The sequence below is a fragment of the Gymnogyps californianus genome, chromosome 2 (assembly GCF_018139145.2).
Source record: "Gymnogyps californianus isolate 813 chromosome 2, ASM1813914v2, whole genome shotgun sequence".
Classification (NCBI taxonomy): Eukaryota; Metazoa; Chordata; class Aves; order Accipitriformes; family Cathartidae; genus Gymnogyps; species Gymnogyps californianus.
This window is the reverse complement of record NC_059472.1, coordinates 157,893,728-157,915,222: the sequence shown is the minus strand read 5'-3', so window position 1 is coordinate 157,915,222 and position 21,495 is coordinate 157,893,728. Positions and strand designations below refer to the sequence as shown.

The window sequence follows — 21,495 nt, the reverse complement described above, 5'->3', positions numbered from 1 at the left end:
ATGTAGGATAACATATGAAAAAGCATCCAAGTATTCACTTTTGAAAATGAAATTAAGATCCTAGATCACTTAGGTACCTTTGATAATTTTACTCTCAGGCCCTTCATTCAGACGTATCAGAGTACTTTCTATCAATAATTTAAATTCCTTCAGAAGAGTACCACAACTAAACCTATGAATTCACATAAGCAAGTTTGCATAACCAAACCATTCACAGACATATTTTAGCATTACTTTGCAACAGTAGGCATTAGGATTTTGAGAACACAAGAATCTCTGAAATTCAACCTCTGTGCTTCTTTATCCCTTAATGGTTAGTTAAAATAGGTATCATTCAGAACAAGGAGCGCGCAGAGCCTCTGCAGAAAGGTGCAACGAATGTCTGGATCAGACAGACTCGATGAGAATCATAAATTGCAGATTGGAGATTTCTCCTTCAGCCAGGCTTTTACAGAAATATATTTTCCCGGCTAAAGAGGATGGCACAGCACAGTTTTACAGAGGGAAATGCAAAAATATAAAGAGGAGAGTCCCATTTTCTTCCTCAGTAATCCCATAAAATCAACAATCTGTTTCCATAACAGCTCCGGACATTTACCTGACTGCTGACAGGGCCCTTCCCCATCACCTGAGGTGAGTCTACTCTCTCTTTTTCCGTGCTGTCACTGGTAGGTACACGGTCAGAGTTGCTGTGCTCGTTATCCCCCGGCTTCCCATTAATGTGACCAACTTGTTCTCCCCAGTTGCAACAACTGTGCAGGCCTATTTACTTATAGTTCAGATTTTCTTCCATTCATGGCACAAAGCTGAAAAGTAAACAACAGTTAAAAAAACATTTGCTTGCCAAAGCCCAGCATGAGAAGGTGCAAGCTCTCTTTGCTAGAGCCCGGACCTGTGTTTACTCACACCCTCAGCACTGTTTCATGCTCTAGCTCGGAATTGTATAGGAACAATCACCATCCTCTTCAGGCCCCCCCCCTCTTATTCAGCCTTTGAGAAGTTACAAAATATAACAGAACACTGTTTTCTGAGACTATATTGACTGCACTAATTACCCACAATACTGTATATTTGCTATTAAGAACATGAATGTGTGCTTTCAAAGTGTGACATTCAGGGCTTCGAGGATGTGAAAGGAACTAGATGGATTGTTCTGTCACTTAATCCGAGGCTTCAATGTACTTTTAAAAATTTTTTTAAAACCCCAAAAAACAGAATACACATTTTAACTGTTGAACTTTTACCAGCTAAAGGAGTTTGTAAGGACCCTATCACTATGTGGTTACAACAGAAGATACACAGTTAAGGTCAGGTCACGGTTTCCAAGAACATTCACAGGGACTGAGGATGAGGAAAACGAGGGATGGATCCTGCGGGAACCTTTGGGAGACCGAGCCGCTCACTGGGGAAGTGCCTTGAGTATTGCATTCACTTCCTCTGCAACCGCTGTCAAAGCAAACTCAAACTGCTCCTGCGGAGAGAACAAACGCATACTCTGAATAATAAAACAAAACACCTTCCAAAAGCCTGGTGCACTATTCTGCAGCTGAACATCCTCAAGACATTGTTAAAAATATGAATATGCAGGATGAACTGTACACTGCAACGGAAAGGAACAAAACGTTCTGGGATTATTGATGCCATATAACATGTTTGACAGCATCTTGAAGCCAGAGTCATTTTAATGGAGAAAAATGTTGGTAGCAGAAACTAAGCTATTGGGACACAATGATGTGTAGTCAGAAGGGTTTGGGAGTAGTTGATCACCAGCCGTTTCCTTCTGACACAGAGATGGAAACTCATTAACATAATTGAGAGATGAAATAGGTGAGATGCTGCAAAGCAGAGCCTTTGGCTTTTCTCAGGACTGTTTCTAGTTGAAATCAGCTAGAATAAATATCTCCTCACCTTATATCTATTACATAGAACAATATCTGCTTTTTGGTTTACCTGTTATGTTCTTTTTCAGCCTCCATTTTTAACGGTCTTTCTGCACTCACAAATTACCTAATGATCTTTAGACCACTCCTATTTAAGAAATACTTGGGAAGGCTTTTCTCTGCTATCAATTTACTCTAAGCATAAACCCAAAATTACTAACCGGCTTCTGCGCTGGGTTGGCAGAGGTGTGAAGGACACAGCCATGAATGGCCACCTCTTCTAAGTGCAACCCTAACACACTCCTGAACTGTGCAGTCCTACAGAAGGACAAAGGAGTTTTACTTCCTCAAGGTTAAAAGGTGTTATATTTTCTAAGCAAGTAATTTTTCTCAGAAATTTAGCTCACTGAAATATCTGACAGGATGATTTGGCATTTGTGACTTTTCAGATGAAAAAAGAAATGTGAGCAGTTTACTCAGAATATAGGCAAATCAAGGACACCAGACAAGGACTGTGGAGAAGTTTCTGGATTTTCTAGAAGTACTCCAGTGGTTTAAGCCAGCCGGGGTCAAGAGCTGCTGAAGAACCGACTTTGAGAATGGAGGTCTGAGATGCACCCTGCAAAGCATCCTGAGATCACTGCTGGGATGCTATCTGTGTCTCCAATTAGAAAACTGGTGGTCTGGTAGGTCCCTCCAGCCCCTCAGTTTGCACTGCCAGGGGCTGTGCGGGATGGCTGCAGGTATGTACACAGCAGTGGCGGATGGCTGCAGAACACAGCCAGCCCCCAAAGGTGATTACTGGACTAAGAGCATTCATTTTCCACCATGTTGCACTCTACTGCGGAAATCTGCAGGAAGGATGAAAGAACAAACTACAGATGTGCAACTCATAGTTCAGAAAGACAGCTGACTTCTAATTCCTGCAATTCAGTAGAAGTCTTCTCTGCCTTGTCTCACCCCACTGCAGAGTCATCTCCCATGTGGAGATGCCTCAGAGAGAAGCAATGATGGGCACAGCTCCTGAGCAGAAAAAGAAGAACAAAACTCAGAATAATTTCTCAGAGACACTGACATTCACGAATTTTGCTGTGTGCTTGGTGCTGTCAAAGTGGCATCCTTGTCCATTTGCTGGACTGCAGCCAACAGTTTTTAATCAGACGTCAATTCACCCTAAAAAGCAGGACTCATCCTCATCAGGCACAGAAAATGGTGTACGTGCCTCCCTATACCTCCCCACACTCCCCAAGGTCTCTGCAATTAAAGAAAAGACTGGAAATGTTGGTGGCCACCCAGGAGCATCAGTTGTATTTTAACCGGAGTACACTGAATGTGTGAGAGGAGCTGGAGGGCAGCAGAGGCAGAGAGGGCATTCATCTGGACATGCTGTGCCAGAACCAAACCGGGTGCTTGTACCAGCTCAAAAAGCTTCAGGAAATTTGGGCTGACGCATGAGAAGTGCTCGCCTCCGGGAAAAAGAGCCTTGGCAGGAAGAGCCGGCAGCCGCTGGACCCCATCGGTGCAGCCCTGCGAGGTAAGAGACCTGTGGAGCAGCCTGGGCAAGGTGGGAGACCCTTGTGCTGGGGCTGGCAGGAGGTGCTCCCGGGACGCCGGCGCTCAGATGTGAGCGGGACAGCTGGTCCCCGTCGCTGCCAGTCCTTGGAGCACGGGGAGCACAACAACAGAAGAGGCTGATCTGAGCACGATGGGGTTGACATGGTGATGCAGCCAAGTTTCAGAGAAGTGCAGATGCCTCTTCCAAGATGTGGGCGTCAGTTCGGAAGAAGGGAAGCTGCCCATGGTAATGAGGCTACCTAATGTGCTCTTCATCTGAGTATTTTACAGTCAGGAAAAGCTTGTAAGATTGGGGACTACAATACCTTAATATTAGTCCCATTGCTGAAAATAACTTATATTACCCTAAAGTTATTCACTGAGCAAACCTGCCCTTTAACCTTGTTGGTCCGAGATGTGTTCACCTTATTGTGAAGATCTGTCAGGCTGGAGACCATCTGACCTGCGAGTGCCTTTACCCCTCACGGAGGGGTATCCCTCATGTGAGCACAGGGCACCATTGCACCACCTGAGGAAAAGTGTCCATCTCGCACGAGGACCGTGGACTGATCAACGTGAACTCCAAAGTTCAGTATGGATTTTGGAGACGAGTTCAGTGGAGACCACCAGCTAACATTAGGTGTAACCTTAATTTACTGAGGCAAAACAACTTACAAAACATAATCTTTACAGCCAGAGGTCAAAACTGACTGTGAAACACTGCAGTAAAAGGGACAGTAGAGCAGACACATGAGATGTGTGAGGACGTGGTCCTTCTGGGATGGCACAGCTGAGCTCTTCCCCCTCCTTCCTTTTGCATAATACGCACAGGCGAAATGCAGGTAGTGCAGCTTTCATTGATGTGTATCACCACCCTCCAAAGAAAAGCCTTTACACACCTTCCGCACCTTTCCATGAGAACAACCACAGTTAGAGCAAATTAATTTCAGTAATTTGTAAGGGAGGCCAGTTTGTTGTTTGGTACAGCCATACTGTCATTCACATATGCTATTTGCATATACAAGATCGACTGGAGATGAATTTTAACATCTAGCTTTGCCTAAAAAACAGAGTCGGACAGGCATTTTGTGGCATCAGTCCACCTATAAGGCAGAGGTGACAAGAATATATCTAGTAAAAAATAATAAGCTATGTTCCATTAAGTCTACAAATAAAAATTCCCAGGAAAACAAACTGAGTACGTGTAGCATATATGACACAATAAAGAACCTTAACTAAATATTACAGATTGCGAGAGGAAAGATATAGGAGAGAGAAAAAAAGGAAATATATATTTTTCCCATCACAGAGAATACACTCCCTCCTTCATTACTTTTTCCTCACATGTGGCATATCAATTCTATTTTATGATTCCCCTGCAAAAAAAATAACAAACCCACAAACCCTGTATTATGCTTCTCCGAAATGCAGAATGTCGTTATGATAATTTCATTACCATTTATTATATACGGTGCTTTTGAATTAAAGATCCCTTCCAGAAGACAAAATGTTGCAAACAAATCTTTCACATGCTTATTGAAAACGTGGAGCGCTGCCTGCTGGAAACACAATAACATTGCTGAAGTAACTTGGTGTTTATTTTGCCTAGGGATATTCTGTAATTGCCATTTCTAACCTGACTTTTAATCCATCGTTTTAAATTACTCCAAGAGTCTAATATTCCTCATTTGTATTCAGTTGGGAAAGCACAGGGGTTTGTTTAAATCCATCAGAAAAATTCTCTGGGGATCGTGCATTGCTAGCATGTAACCAGATATTTATAATTTGCAAGACGTTAGCTTGAATAAGTGATTTGGGTGGTTTTGAGAAAATGACAATGATGGAAGAAGGAGCAAGAGGAGAGATAAGCAACATCCTGAGAAAATTTTTCATCCTGGATGAAAACACAGGATACATTTCTTTTCTGGAGCTCTTCCAGATAAATGTTTGGAGGGGAAAACATGTCTTGAGTGAGATTTTCATGGGACTCGGGTAACTATTTCTGAGCTAAGTAAGAGAAGTTGTTCGCATAACCTCATTCCTTGGTTCTGGAGCTATGTTTTTTTCTTTTGTTGAAGGCAACAAGCTGTAATTTCTCTGCCCTGAGAGGGAAACTGGAATCTGAGCTCTATATTTCTATAGAGCTGCCATATATTTTGGATGCATTTACAGAGTAGTTCAGGACTTGCATCTTCCCTCAGAGTAAATATATGTGACATTGGCTACTGTGTGCTATATACATTTTTTTTCCAGTCTGAATAATCAAAGCAGAAGAAAGACTTGTGCAATTTTATGTCTTACTTGCAGATAAAGATTAGTTAGCTTTGACTGGCTCATCTTTATTTTTCATGCACTTACTTAATTGGTAAATAATAATTAACGTCCCCCCAACTGTTCTCCAGCACCACTTCTCCTAGTATTAGCAGGAAGATAAAATGATTAAGAAGAGATTCAAGAAAAGTTACGAACCAATGATTCCTGCAAGACACATTTATTTCACCTTTGTCCCTCAGCAATTTCAACTCCCCAAATGCTGCAGACTTTCCTATCGGTTCCAGCCTGGCCAAGACAGAGTGCTGTCACATTGCTTTTGCTACTCAGTTTGGGGCTGTAACTGTCATTCGATATTTTACAATGTCATACACAGATTTATTTGGTCTCCATGCCATGAATGAGTTTCTTTATTGTCACATTTGCGGCTCTTAACTTGCAGCAAATACCCCAAAATATCATTCCATACATCACTGAAATTGTTAATAATAGAAAGTTTCATTTCTAATTTAAGGGACTAAAATCACACCATCAGCTATCTTTAAAAGTTCTACATTGTAGAAAAATGTCAAAACTATTACAACTGACAGGAATTATAGAGTAAGATGTTCACCTCACCAAAGGGTACAAATACAGTTACCACGCTACATCCATAAAGGATGTGGCTTTAGGCACGATGTAAGCTCTTCCGTTCAAAGACACGAAAAATTACTTGATTTCCTACAAAACTATATTTCCTTTAATTCAAAACTTTGTTTTTTCAGAAAAAAACCCAAATGCAGCAGTTGTTACATTCTCTTTAATGAGCTGAAGCTTTTAAAAAAATATTATATGCACAGTTAAGCACAGATACTCTAAGAAAATAATCCATATTTCAGGATGAAAGCAAGAACATTCTTTCAAATGCACATTTTCTTTAGTAGGCTATAGATTGTTGTCTTGACTGCCCTTCATATATGGTAATCAAGATAGATGTTGGAGATGTTACAAGAAAGAGCAGTAAACACCAAAGAAAGTAGCCTAGATAAATCTTCAGCATAAATAAACCTCAGTTGGTAGGGAGCCAAACAGAGTAATCAGCAAGCGACCTGCGTTAAATTAGGTCATACTCTCTCTCTTCTGTCATGAAAACAACTACTGTGAAAGACCTTTAATGTATTTAAAATCCCAGTGGATTTATTGACAGTACCTTTGTCTGGACCATGCCTGGTCTCTGGTCCCTCAAGTGCTCCAGGGTAGCAGCAATATCAATCTCTTTAGCACCTGCAACAAACCACAAATTGGGCTGAGTTCAGAGCACAAGATAATCCATGCTGCATCTGTCAATCTCTTGCTATCGGGTTCCCTTTGGGCTAACAGTCCAATTGAAAATTATTACATCCATCTCTCAGCAGACTTGGCAGGCAGCTGCAATTTTTGTGTTCATATAGAAAAATAAGAGGTTGGGGCAGCTTTTATTAACATTAATTCAAGAAAAGCCAGAGAACAACAAATTCTTAAAAATGCCTCTGCACCTAGAGCAGAATATATTTTGCAGAACCTAAGGGTCCGTTGTGGCAATGCCACCAACTGCCCCTTTGTCACTTCTACGAGTATGCACTGAATTAAGGGCCCGAACCACACAAAGATTTATGCTGTTAAAAGAAGATGTAGGTGAACTTTTGTCACCTGCAGCTGAGATCCAGAAAACCTGTCTGTGGCATCCTAGTTCAGAACCTGCCAGACCATCTTGCTGCGCGATCACTGTTTCAGCCGGCAAATCTACGTCATTTTCTTTAGGTTATACTTTGGGTGTCTGGACACTGCTGCTATGTAGTGATCGGCAGCACCAGGATGCAGAAAACAGGCACGCACAGCCTAACTGCCGTGGGGACTGGCTCCCTTCCTCAGTGCAAATGGAAGTGCTTTCTTTTAAGACATGATCTGTGGAGAGCACAGCAAGTCCTTGTGCCTCTCACCTTTCTTATAATAACCCAGAGCCTGGAGAACCAAAGGGGACAGGGACATGCTGATTTCCTCCTCAATTTCCTCCAGTTTAAAATGTTTCAAGACCACCCTCCTCATTTTCCTTAAGTGCCTAACCTGATACATATTTTTTGAAGGGATTGAGAGGAAATCAGGATTTTGGTCCCTCCTGTATGAACTCCAAGAGTAGAAGCCTGTCTGGAAATCCTTTGAGCTGAGAAGTTCAGCTACAGAGTTTGGCTCTCTTGCATCCATCCCCTTCTGCATCTTGCAAGAACATCACACAGTGCCAAAGCATCAGGCAGATGGGCAGAGCGTCATCCTAGCCCAAGTGTAAGAGCCCCATCTCTGCTCCCCTATCCCCTACTGCCCTGGTTGTCCGTGCATTCTCCTAGGGCAGATGTGGGTCCATAGCTTCTGAAGCTTAGAAAGACGCTGACCTCAGGCCTCTCCTGTTTTGTACATACACTTTCATCATTAGATGGTTTATCAAGGACAGGGATCAGCTACAATTCTGAAATCTGCTCTGTTTTAAAGGGTACTCAATGGTGTGCTGTGAAGAAGACCATGGCCCTTCCATGTGCAATTTGACAACCATTTCCTATTGCCCGGCCCTAAGAATCTCCTGGCCCAGCCTGTGCCAATGTGGGACTTCCTTCTGGAGGCATTCAAATCTCCCCAACTACTCACAGGGGGTCTCAGTGCCTAACTTGTGGGCCATGCACCTAAAGCATTGCTGCTGCAATAGCTAACTTGTACACATCTAGAACATATACTTGTTTAGTTCCCAGGACTGGATTTGGAGGATTGGGTCCAATGCTTACCACTCTTCCTACAACTCTTGTAATTTAAGGGCTTAAGTCTAACTGTAATTAGGTTCATGTCAATGTAAACATCATGCACCTCCTCATTTACCCAACTCAACTTTATAACTCAGCACCATCTTCTAAAAAATTCAGAAAAGCAACTAATAGTGAATGATTTAATTTGGCTTCCTTTGATAAAGCTATGAGAAGATCAGCTCTACAAGAATAATTGACTTGCAATGTGTTTTTCATATCGATGAAAATATGTTCTTCAGCTGTATCAGAAATGAATGAAACACAGTAAATATAACCGTGACAACTTAGAAAAGGTATCTGACAGACATTTTTGCTAATTACCATGGGTTGGGGCATTGTATGGCTTTTGCTTCCTACACCCTCCCCCCCACATTGTACAGGAATTTACAAGGATGAGCTTTGGAAAAAATAGAAAGTTTTATTTTAAAATAAAAAAAACCCAAACCTCCTTACAACGGAGCAAAGCAATACATACTCACATATGCTGTAAAGTCTGAACAGTGACAGTAATTATACCTTAAGTCTGTTGCAGGTTTTGCAGTGGCAGTTCATCTGGAAAGCATCAGTAAAGGTACAGTCTTTGTAAACCCTAGCACTAGTGGAACACGGTAGCTCATTTCAGTGTTTAGTCTCACACATGCACGTGCAATTAGGTGGGATTTTCCTGTTCCATCACAGATGTCCATGGGAGCAGTTGTGTGAATACCGCACATGCTTTACAGCCTTAGTTGTGGCCTCATTAGATTACCAGAAATTAAAATGTCCCAGTAGCATCTTGGCTCAACATAAGAGGAATTCTCTCTTTCAGAAATTAAGATATGAGAAAAATTTAAGTCACCGACATCCATGGATGAGGTTAACCACAGTCCTGAGCTGGCCTCTGAGGTGTGCTGCAAGGATGAACCCGGAGATCCTCCCAGTGGAGCTGGCAGGCTTGACTGCCACATGGGCTTCCCCATGGCTGCAAACGTATATCTCCCCCCCTCCAGTGAGGGATGGTCTTTATTTGAAAATACTCTAGCCTCAGGACAAAAAGGGAAAAGGTTCATGATGACCTAATAACACTTTAATGGCCAGACAGGCTTCTGAGCTTATCTTTGAAAGAGTTAATTCCTCCATTTCTGTGATGCAGATTGCAGGCATTTACTAGCGAACTGATACTTGCTTTTTTATCATCATTAACGGAATGACATGCCTAATAGTATGAACAATGCCTGATTATAAAATCCTGATTTAGCAAAACACCAAAGCATATGCTTGCACTGGAACACAAGAATAGTCCTAGTGGGCCCATGTGCTTAATGGGAAGTTTGTTTTGAAGTGTCTTGCCAGTTTTCAAGTCCCTGAAACATCAGTTTTTACTGGTTAGTGTCCCCCAGCCCGTGGGTTGTGATCAGCATGTCTCCCACAAGCACTTCTGATGTCCTCAGCCATAGGTAATTAAAAGGAAAAGGAGAGCAAAGTATGATTTTGCCCAAATCACGTCTTGTTGAGAGGCCAGGGGGTTAGAGGCAAGGCGAAGCAGAGGCAGAGATTGGTTTGCTACCTCCTTTTTTCCATTTCTGAATGCCTCTGATACTATGGTGATGGGAACTACCTAAGTGCCTAGAGAGGCTGATCAACAAAACTTAGTGCTGCAAAGATGGGCAGCTGTTTTGGAAGAAAAATATCTTGGAACAAGAAAATTCACAGGAAAAAGGATGAAATCAATGGCATAGGATAAAGCCAGCATGACTTGTTTTCTCTCTACATGAGCAAACCTCTCTTCCTCCCCCACATCCACCACTACACGTTCTGCATCTATTCCCTTATTGTGCCTAAAACAAACGAGTTTAAATATATATTGCTAGTCCACTATTAAATCTCATTTTGTGATGAGGGCTTTTTTTCTATTCAAATATACTCTAGATTGCTGTTATATTATGTAAATTCAGCTCACTTCCACTGATGTGTGCGATGGTAGTCTGTAGAAAGTTCTCTGGTGACAGAGACGGACAAAGGAAGAGATTTTCAAGGCACAGAGGGAGGTCTGAACCCAACCTGCATTCACAGGTGAGAGGAGCTCAGTGTTTAACTGCAGTGTGAGCTTTCAACTCTCTTTGGAATTATTTTGTCAGAATCTGACACAAATTCAACATCTTCTTCGCCACACTGAGGCTTTCTCTTTAATCTGAGAGTACGACAGCATGGCATAACATTCTATAGTATCCAATAACACTTTATTTATGCTTTTTAGCCATTTCAGGTGACAAAAAATACAGCATATGCTACATGACATTGGGAGAGAGGGATATTGCATCTAAGGACATTAGCGTCAAATCATGCTCTTACTGAGATGGCTGCAAAATATCCACACACTGCTAAGGTATTTTAAACATTGCTTATCTGGAAAGCCCACCTACAAACTAAATTTGATGCAGTGGTTTAGAGTAAAAGCTGGAAGAACTTGATCCACTGATTCCAAGGATATCCCACTATTGGAAGTGTTTTGCTCAGGCTACTAAACTGTGAAGTCCAGTAATAGATGGAGACGTCAATTTATTGTCATACAACAAATAATCTAGAGGAAGGGTTAAAAATACTAGGCTGGAGAGCACTGACAATTGGAAAAGAGAACACAAAGTATGTCAAAGAGGCCATATTTTCTATCTTTTATCCCCACCAATATGTATCTGTCTGCTTAACAGTGCTACTGGTTTCAGAAAATAAAGAGGGGGATAAAAGAGGAAGCCTTTAAAGAATAAAAAACTGCCTTTTCACCTTTTGACTGTATTTTACTCTGCAGGGAATAAATTTGGTTTGTGTTTGTGACAGGTTCCTTTTTCACAATGGATTTCATTGCTTGTTTTAAATGAACGTACGAATGTAACTTAGTGTGAGACTGAGCTAATGTTGTACCAGCAGTATTGTGAAAAATGAATGTGTAACGTGCAATGTGGGGTTTTTTTAAACAGAACGTGCATTTGCAGTAATTCACGGTGAGCCAGATACTACTAGCCTTCCCCCTGCCCTTAGCAGCTCAGTGAGCTAGCTGAGTAAATACCTCCGAAAGACACTTCCACACCAGTGCAAGCCAGATTTTAACTTCAGTAATTAACTATCATCTTCCTAAAGGCTTAAAGCATTCACAGTGAGTGCACAACAACCCACATCAGGAACATTAACTGGATAAACTAAAAGAAAACAAGAGAAGATGCAAGCTGAATGATATTTTGCCCCCAAGGAGAGAAGCGGTTTCTGAAGTTTAGGGTCATATCCTTTGCAACCCTTTCTCTCCCCGCAGGCACCAATGCAGGATGCATGCTGGCACTTAACAGCTGGTGCTCCTGATTAGCAGATCTCAAGGGGTTAAAGTGTTTGCCCTTAGATAGTTGCATAAGTGGAGTATCCAGCATGTCATAAAAACATGGTTAAAAGTTGAATTCCCTTTTCCTCCTGCAATAAATAACGAGCTAGCTAAATTCTCCTGCAATAGGCTCCATGAGGTGACCAGCAGCAGCTCGCAATATTCAAAATCATCATGAATTACCTAATGTTAGTTTTATGACTATAATAATAAAATCTTCCCACTCTTCTCCTCCCCCTAAACATGGCAGGGGACCCATTTTGATAAGCACAAGACACATGAGAAACACTCTGTGGAGGATAATCCCTTCCACATTGCAGCAGCGTTGCTGTCACTGTGATGGTACAGGAATATGATAGACAAATTTTGTCAAGCGGGGTAACATTTAATATATCAGCTAGGAAGAAAAAATGAAGCTATATCATTAAAAAGTGGTTTTCAGGTTCAGCAAACTACAGAGCTTGTACACCTGAAAACGTGCTGGGTTTTTTTTTTTTTCAGTTATAAGAACAATCAGCATTTGTTACATAAATGTATGAAAATTTCGGCTTAATTAAGGTAAGCTTTGAGATTTTATTTTTATGTAATATACTTGAACATACTTGCATTGAAAGCAAAGTCAAAAGTCCTACTTTATTCATTACTAATCAAAAGTACAGTGTAGATTCTGTGAGACTGATGGAATTTTATATTAAAGCACTATATTAAAAGGAATATTTTAGATTCTAGATGCTCTGAATTTTCTGTATGTTTATAAAAATAAAATGATCCTTAAATACTTCATCAAAGCAGTTATTTATGGGGGGTTTCTTTTTAAATAACCCAAACTGAAGAGTTTTCTTTGTGAATGTTTCACAAATACATAACACTCATAAATATTAAATTAAAAAGGATTTTTCTAGCTGGGAACAATTTTCAGATCTACCGGCACATATCCTCAAAAAGATACGATTACAACTCTGCAGAATGGCTATAAATTTGTCGCTGTGAGTCCTAAAGGATGGCTTGGTCATTAGGTAGCTATGCTTAGATACATTTGAATTCTCTTCCAGACTGAGACTCTGACTTCCTGCACCACTTTGGTTAAATCATTAAATTCACCCTATGTTTCACACCATCATTTATAAAATGAACCATCTTTTTCCTACCTAATAAGTTGTTATGAAGGCAAATCCATTAATGATTACAAGGTACTTGGACACTAGAGAGGTGAGGACCTAGGTAGATACTCTGGGTTTTTTTTCCAATACCCTTTGCACTTTTCTCAGCCCTTTTTCTGTTCCCCTTGATCATAAAGTGATCACAAAGCTGAATATATGATGTAGGAGTCATGCTGAGCAGTTGTAAATGTGGGATTATTAGCATTGTTATCATTTCTCCTTAAGGAGATGATGATGATCTGTATGGGAATAAGCATTTATCCCAACAGAAAAAAAACGGAGTACTAAGGGGAATACAGAAATGACCTGTCAAGTGCCTTTCCTTTTGCAGCAGTAAGTATTCAGTTTCATTCTCATCAGATACTACCTGCTTAATGCATCTTTTTATATTTATTATATTGTATAGATTTTGAATTAGGCCTTGAAGGGCAAAGGGACTTGTTAGGTCAGATTAAAAACTGGCTTGTTAAGATCTTGAAGGAAGAGTCCCTAATACAGTTCTTTCCGCTGCTGTTGCTAGAAGCTGAAAAAGATCCAATCCATATTTGCAAGATGCTGCTGATCGGCAGCCTTTTAGCCCCAGAGTCACGCACAGCGCAGTATTTGCAGGCAGTCGGGAGCACTGTAGAAGAATCACTTGTAATATTATGAAATAGCAAAAATACACGTGAGAAAGAAAATAAGGGCAAAAATACATTGTCAGCAAGGACAATGAGCTGTCTCATCACAGCGTGTCTGTGTTTAGGAAGAATACAAGTGTTTTTCATGTTTGGGTGATGACTGCATGACTCATGCCTAAAAGTGATGCTTCATGGTCAAAGCAAACTTGTGCACAGCAGCTTTATGCTGCCTTTCTTCCCTCCCTGTGTGAGGACTCTGACAAATAGGCTTTTTTGGGTTTAGTACAACATTTTCTGGCCCTTTTCTGCGTTCAGCTTTGCCTTAGCAAGGAGGCAGATGGTGAACTGTGGAGACCCAAAGACAGAAACCTCCTAAAGAAGGACAGACAGTAACTAGATCCAGGTCTGCCAGGAGCCCAATACACAAAAAGGGCCCATCTATACTGCCGGCTGTGATAGTGTATAGAAACAGAAGTGGGCTCTCTGGGGAGTTAGGAGGGTATATCAGTACCCATGGACTATTACACTGTCACAGCTATGCTGTTCCCAATTCCCAAGCAAGCTGGACGTAGCACAGATACGCCATAGATTTGCAACGCGCCCCAAAACTCTAGATGCCTCCAGCTTCCCACTGACAACTTCTAAAGGACAGCTCGCGTAGCTGCTCCAGCGAGTGCTTGCCCCATTGAGTGCTTAATGTTGCAGCAAAACATTTAATCACACCATATGAGGGGCAAACTCAATCTGATTAAAGAAGAAAGGGTCATAACTAGGGGGAGTGTAACACCACTTCTTCACTGACCATTAGTTTTAATGGCATACTGGTAATATTTACTAACTAGCTTAGTCTCAAAGGCCCAGCCTCATCTCATCTACTCCAGCCATCCTTGAAGTTCGAATTGGAGTTAGTCATCTCCTCTCCCAACAGCTAAGAGAGAGAGGGGAAGCTCTGATGGGCAATTCATTTGCCTGAGAATTATCCTCCAGAGGTGTGTATCATTCTCCACTGATGACTGAGGAGACCTAGACAACTAGGTTAGGCGAGATGCTTAATGCTAGATGCTTTATATGGCTCAAGTTAGCTGGAATGAACCTGGGTTGAAAAGAGTTGAGCTTCTGCTCTGCAGTTTTGGGCTCACAAATGCTAGAATATGCCGTATCTAATGGTGTTTGAGCTCTGTGTTTTGTGCCTGTTGCCTTCCCCTCTTCCCTCACCTCCCCAGTTTGGCAATTTTGATGGAAATGACAAAAGGAAAAGCCACATGGAATCACAACAAAAAGATAAACCAGTTGCATTATAGTGTAGGGAAGGCTGTGGAAGTGAAAAATGTGTTGTAAGAGTAACTGCTGTTTGTATAGTGCTATGCTGCAAAGAAACAAGTATTTTCTTCCTTCAACTTGCATTGTCTGAGTGCCCACTAAATAAAAACACTTGTAAATATTAGAGCTAAAAAAGGGAGCTAAACAACAGCTAGAAACTACAAAAATAAAAGCAATTTTCATTTGTAGTTATCCAGATGTCTGCTGCTGTAGCTGCTGGAGTTCTGCTATTGGCCAGGAGGATCATTTGATGCTTTTAATGGAAAGAGAAAAGCGTCAGCAAAAACCTAGTGAGGGACACACTTTTAAAGATAACAAAAAAGATAAATGTATTCAGGCTGGCATTTTCATTAAAAGCTTATTGTCTCTCTGAGATGAACAAAATCTGTGTGCATGCGTGTATGTAGTTAGGGATGGACCCAATGTATACCTGAATCAGTGAACTGTCTGTCATTTCAGATAAAATACGTAAGTGCTTCTATACACCTAACAATGACCCAAATTAAAATTTCATGACCTTTATTAAAAAAAAACAAACATCAAAACAAAACATCCACAACAAGAGAAGGCAATGGGCAAAGCAAGCACATAAATGGAGAAGGGAGTACTTGAAGTAATGAAAGTGAAGTAATGAAAATTATTGTGACAGTCATACACACACAGAGTATACACTACATAATGTGTTATTGTTTACACATATTATATTAATACTTGAAAACTGCGTGTTATAAATGTATAAATGTAAGTGATATGGCTTTGTCAGTACATAATCCAAAGGAAGGTGATACTGAAGATGGAACATCTAGGAACAGCCTAATATTTTAAAAACTGCTGCAGGAAAATAAAGCTTCTAAGCTTACACTGATTTTAACAGTCTTGCAGGGATAGAAATTCACTACTGACATGTCAGCTTTTAAGCTAATATCCTTTGTCAATGCAGAAAAAACATGCAGAAACCACTCACTGTAACTGAATGCAAATGGATGCTAATTTAAGGACCAATCCTTCCTCACTTCCACTGTGCATGAGAATATGTCACATCACATTCTATACCATAGAGGAATTGTTTCTCTTTTACATCTAGATTTCCTCCACCCTCCCCAGAAGTTAAAAGTAAAAGGAATACGCCTAAATTACTACATGCAAGAAATAGAAGTTAATGAGTTATATTCCATATGGAGTAAGATATCCCATAATCACCTGTGGTCACTCTAGAAAATACCAGTGCACACACCTAAATTCAACTTACACATGCACGCACACACACACACACAAAGCGTATACATAGCAAGAGTTGTGGATGTGCTGCTACTGTCTCCTTATAGGTGTTCCCCAGTATCAGCTCCCATAGAATTCTACACAATTTGCTTCTTTTCGTACCTCTTCCAGAAACTACCAGCAAATTACCTGAAAAGCAGTTCATCTCCACGTGCTGAATCAAACATGAACAAAGTTAAGATGCTGATTGCAAAAATGACATTTCTGAAAACGTGCCTCAGTTGGCCCTAAAAAATCTTGGAGTCCCCTTTGGAAAATGTGAATTTTCTTTACAGGGGACACAGAAGTAGCTTGCCCACATGAATCTAGTAAATTGTAAGAACTACATTGTACATTACTTTCATTTTACGTCGCACGTAGGTGGCAATGCTTTCACAAGACAGTACATGGAGTGACCTGAATAAAAGATGCAACTATTATTGATTCATTCTTTAATGAAGTTTATCCTTAAAAATGACTAAACTGGTCCAGCTATAGAAGCTGTGGAATAATTACACTTTAGTTAGGTAATATACATTGTACACTTTACAGCCAGAAGACTACCAGCTGGTCAATTAAACACTTCTCTTCAAATCTTTCTATGGACTGCTGCATGAGATTAGCTACGAAAAAAGTAGTTCTTCATTCTGTATATAAACCTCCTTTTCCAAACATTTGCCCAGCTGCTTCTTAAACTGATAGCACAGTACTTCTATGACCAGCTTTTTCACTTTTCCATATTCTAACCTACCCATTGTGTGAAAAAATGCCGCCCAAATTCCTTATCTGCTTGTCTCCTCCTTAGTTTCAGTCAATGACCTCTTGTTTTCAAATTAGTCACTATCTCAAGCTGCTTACTGACATCAATACATTCCTTTCAGGGTCTTCTAATGCTCTATGGGGACCCCCCTTCGTGCTCCCTTTCCCAAGGAATAGCCCATGTCTGATCAGTCTTTCTGCACAATTCATTTGCCCCAAACCCTGAATAATTAGGATTGCTTTCTACCACACTTTCCTAGTCCCAATTCTTTTCCAATAAAATCCCCAGAACAGCAAATAGCTCAAAAAATATGGCTCTTTTAGAGTAATCACTGACCACTAAACTATATAAAAAAGAAAAAAGCCAAAGAAATTACATCAATAACTTGTTTGCTTTTTGTTTGAAATAGCCATACGCCATAAAGGAAACCATCTAAAAATGCAGTCCATACAACATACACTAGGAAACATCAACCAACACCACCTTCCTCGTGGTCACTAATTCCTTTCACAACAGAAGCTTGTAGAACATGCCACATTTTTATCTTCATTTTATGAACTATTAATTGATGACTCTATAGTGTCAATAATGTGTCAAAAGCTTTAAAGCTTTATATGTCAAAATGTGTTTTGCAAAGGAAATAAACACTGTTTTAAACAGCTTGTTCTAAATAGCGAGAGTTCGCTGAGCATCACAGGCTGGACCGTAAAAAACTGTCCTATACATTCCCTATACACTTTTGCATGTAGCTGGGGGCCCAGCTCTCATTGTGATTAATTATCTGCTGGGAAAGGCTGCAAGAATGAGCACTATTTGCCTAATTGTGTTTCCAGGGTAACTCATTACATAAAAGTTACAATACATAAATACCGCTCATTTGAAAAACCGGCCTTATAACATATGATATGTTTACATGGACGCTAAGAACTTCCTTCAGAAATTGAAATAGCAACATTTCAGATGGACAGGGTTAGCACTATTGCTGCTGAGAACTGAGGCAGTCTTGTGGATAGCACAACAGTGCACAAAGCAAAACCTAATTTTTTGGCTTTACCGGCCTGCATTTTTTGCCTTTTTCCTAGAGATAATAATCTACCTCATCCAAATTTCAAAGACCAGCAATGTGATTGATTCAAACTTAGAACATGAAAACAACTAAATTTTTAAGTCCTGAATTTTTCTGCCGTAAATTTTTCTCCAGAATACCACCTATTTCTAATCCCACTTCTTGCCCTCTTACCAATTAAATACCATTTTAAAAAAAAGTAATCTCTCTTTTACACTATATATTCTCTCAACCACTGCATGACACGTAGTATGTTAAGTTTTGTTTTCATGGGAGAAGCCGGATCCTGGGCTGAAGAAATACTCCCTCGTTCACCAAGAGTATGTTAGGAATAGTCTGCTCTAGACTTGTATCAGCACAACCGAACAATAGAATTTTCTCAGACTTTGCATAAGGACTCAAAAATAAGCAGACTGAATCCATTTTAACACGAATATGGGCAAGCATTTTCTTTCATAAAATCCTTTCAGAGAGGAGTTAACCCCACAACTTCATTATGATTGTTAAATCCACACAGCCGATAAGCAAAACCTCAGCAAGGGTTCAGATTAGCCAAAATCATTTGATCACGATGAGTCAGAAGGCGAATTAAGGAATCTTTTGTTTTGCCTTAAAATGTCACGGTATAAACTGCATCTGCTCAGGAGCTGACTCACAAGACCCTCAGACAATAGGGTAGCAGGGGCAAGGAAAGGACTTGGGGAGATAACCTCCGCAGCCAGCCCAGGCCAGACCATGTGTGCTCATCAATTATAATCCAAGCTTTTGAATGCGAGAGAATAAACCATTGGTTCGGCTTTGCTAAATTGAATCTTTTTGCTGGGTTTTAGAATTCAGAAATCAATACTTTAAAAGGATTTTAAAATTCATATTCGCCTTCCCTTTGACTCATCTCGTTCCAGCTAGTTCAAACACAAGAAAATGGATGGTCAGCAAACCCTAAGCAGCTGCTGGCTGGATTAATATCTAAAAATCAAACTATTATCTACACTACCCAAGCCTCTCAGTTCAGAAAAATGAAAGTGGGTAGACTCATAATCTCATTTTTTTTCTTTTTCGTGCCAGAAACACTCAATAAAAATGTCTTGCAATATATCAAACTTTTAGTCACCACAATAAGCCTGCAGGAAAGACAAGAAATGAGAAAATTCTCAACTTTTCTTTAGATCACACAAAAAGAAAAAAACTTGATCAGCTCAGAGTTACTGTGAGTTTGGAGTGAGGAAGGAATATCAAGTAGACTAAATCTAAATCAGTTTATCTTCCCTAGTACAAAGGATAAAACTTGTAAATACATCAAGAACGTTGAAATTCTCAGCAGAAATCAGCCTAAGAAAAACAGTCTCTGTCAAAAACCCAGCAAGCATTGTTATCTACAAAAACAATCCATTATAATTTTCTGTATTTATTTAAATCATGGATGCGCACATGGAGTTGAAATAAATCACTCCTCAAGTTCTCACTCAAAACTAAGCTGTCTGTCAGGGAAATGAGAAGTGACTTAGTAACTGTCTTAAAATTGTAACACCCATGTAAAAATAGTATCATAGTTAAATAGTTATCTTAGTTGAAACACGTTAAATAGTATTTAAATGTGTTACTGTAAGTCCAGATTCAACACCATTTAGTTTTTTTATTACTTTGATGGGTATAGGATCAGGGTCTTGTAACCGCTCTGCATATGAATCTAGCATGCAAAATAATTATAGTAATAAACTACATGACAAATAGCAGCGCTGAGTTACTGGAACAACTAAACAAAAGGATACACTTGCATTTAAAACTTTCTGCTGACACGACACAGGAATGATAGCACTGAATAGACACTGTTGTTCTCTGACTGTTCCAGTATCTAATAAGATTATTTAATATGGCTGTTCGGAGTGAATGCACAGATGCAGTCATTACATTTACTGCACAGAGGACAGTGAAATTCATTAAAAACCCGACCCAACAGGAAATCCTTCCTGATGCTGTGCAGAGCCGGAGGGAGTCCCGCAGGCTGGCGCTGCGTGGCTCTCAAAGGCAGCTGGGGGCCAGGAAGGTGTTTGCTGAGCGAGGGCTCCTTCGAGCTCCGTGCAAGCTCTTGCGTGCCCTCCGGCCAGCTCACCCCCCCCCCCCGCCCTCCAAGTACATCAAGGTGACATTTCTACCCTCGGTACCAACTTTTACTGTCCTGCAAGCGCACTAAAACAGGGTGCTTTGCTTTTTTTAAACTTCATTCCTGCTTTCTCGAAGGGGTTGGGGCCGTCAGACTGACGTGGCGGGTGTCAAGCACAAAATCCTCCCCAACTTGGTATCTTTTCCCCTCTTTAAGCTTTAGGAACAGGTCCCTTGCTGGTGGTTTTCAGCATCTAAAATAATATGAGGGACGGCAACAGGCAAGACAGTAGAAGATACGAATTTATATGTTTAATAGACTAAGTATTAGCACTAATTCAATGAGCAGTAGGAGAAGAAATTGTAAATGACAAAAGCATTTACAGTTAACTGTCCAAGAGAATGCAGGGAAGTAAATCATTACATGAAAAAGGAGCTCCTTTTCTCAACCTACCCTATTAAAAACCCCACTAAAGAGCCAAGGCATTTATTGATTGCTTTCTACTTTCCCACTGCCGAAACTAAGTACTCCTCTATTTACTTTGATTTAAAAATGCATTCTTGTCTACTTTCTAATAAACCAGACAGTGGAACAAGAAACTCAAATTATTCTAAGTTTGTTCTTAAAAGTCCGTTTTTTTTTTTTTTTTTTTTTTTTTTGAAAGACTGAAGGCCTTAATCCTTAAAAGCCTTTTTGAAAGAAATGTTACTAGATGCTGGCCTTGCAGCTGGGCCCAGATTGAAAGTGCACTTACATTTTTATGTTTAGTGCTGAAGGACTCTGAAGTTAGCCCTCGCACTCCACATAAAAGCTTTGGAAAGGGCATTCTTTGCCACTCGTGCAATTCATTCTCTAAGAAAAGGAAATGGAAAGAAAGATTTCATGTCCAGGGCTTCAGGCCTTTGATCATTTGATGAACATTGGATCCTCAACCTGGGCCTCCAGCTTCTCAGGGCAGACAAAGAGGGCCCCGGCCGCACAGGCTGGGCCTCGGTTCCCGCCCGAACAAAACCTTTGGCGGCCGCACAGTGTGACAGCCTGGGAAAGGCCCACCTCAGCAGGGCTGAGATGCCCGCTCTGCCCTTTGATCTTTCATTTAAACCCCAGCCAAAGCACCAGGTCAGGGGATTTTGCGTCGCACACCCCCATGGGCAGAGGGGAGCAGGTCAAGAACAAAATGGGGGTGACCGATCTCCAAAAAGCCCTGTGACGCCTTTCTCTGGCCAGTTTCACATGACTTGTCTGGTATTGTGAAGTGCTAAGCCCACACTTAAAATGGAATTTGACATTACATGGTACAATGGAGTCAATAAATGGCATTCTTCAGTGCTTTTACAACAAAGTCAACCCTCC

General features: G+C 40.6%; 1 protein-coding gene across 1 annotated transcript in view; it reads right to left on the bottom strand.

The window, feature by feature from the left end:
- Positions 1-1,317: 1,317 nt before the first annotated feature.
- PTPRN2 (protein tyrosine phosphatase receptor type N2) overlaps positions 1,318-21,495 on the bottom strand; it is a 599,582-nt gene continuing 579,404 nt past the window's right edge. Inside the window, exons 22-23 of the mRNA XM_050890935.1 lie at positions 6,895-6,968; positions 1,318-1,471 (exon numbers count right to left, since the gene is read on the bottom strand). Of these exons, the coding sequence (XP_050746892.1) occupies positions 1,400-1,471; positions 6,895-6,968 (146 nt within the window). The 3' untranslated portion in view covers positions 1,318-1,399. The remainder of the gene's footprint in view (positions 1,472-6,894; positions 6,969-21,495) is intronic.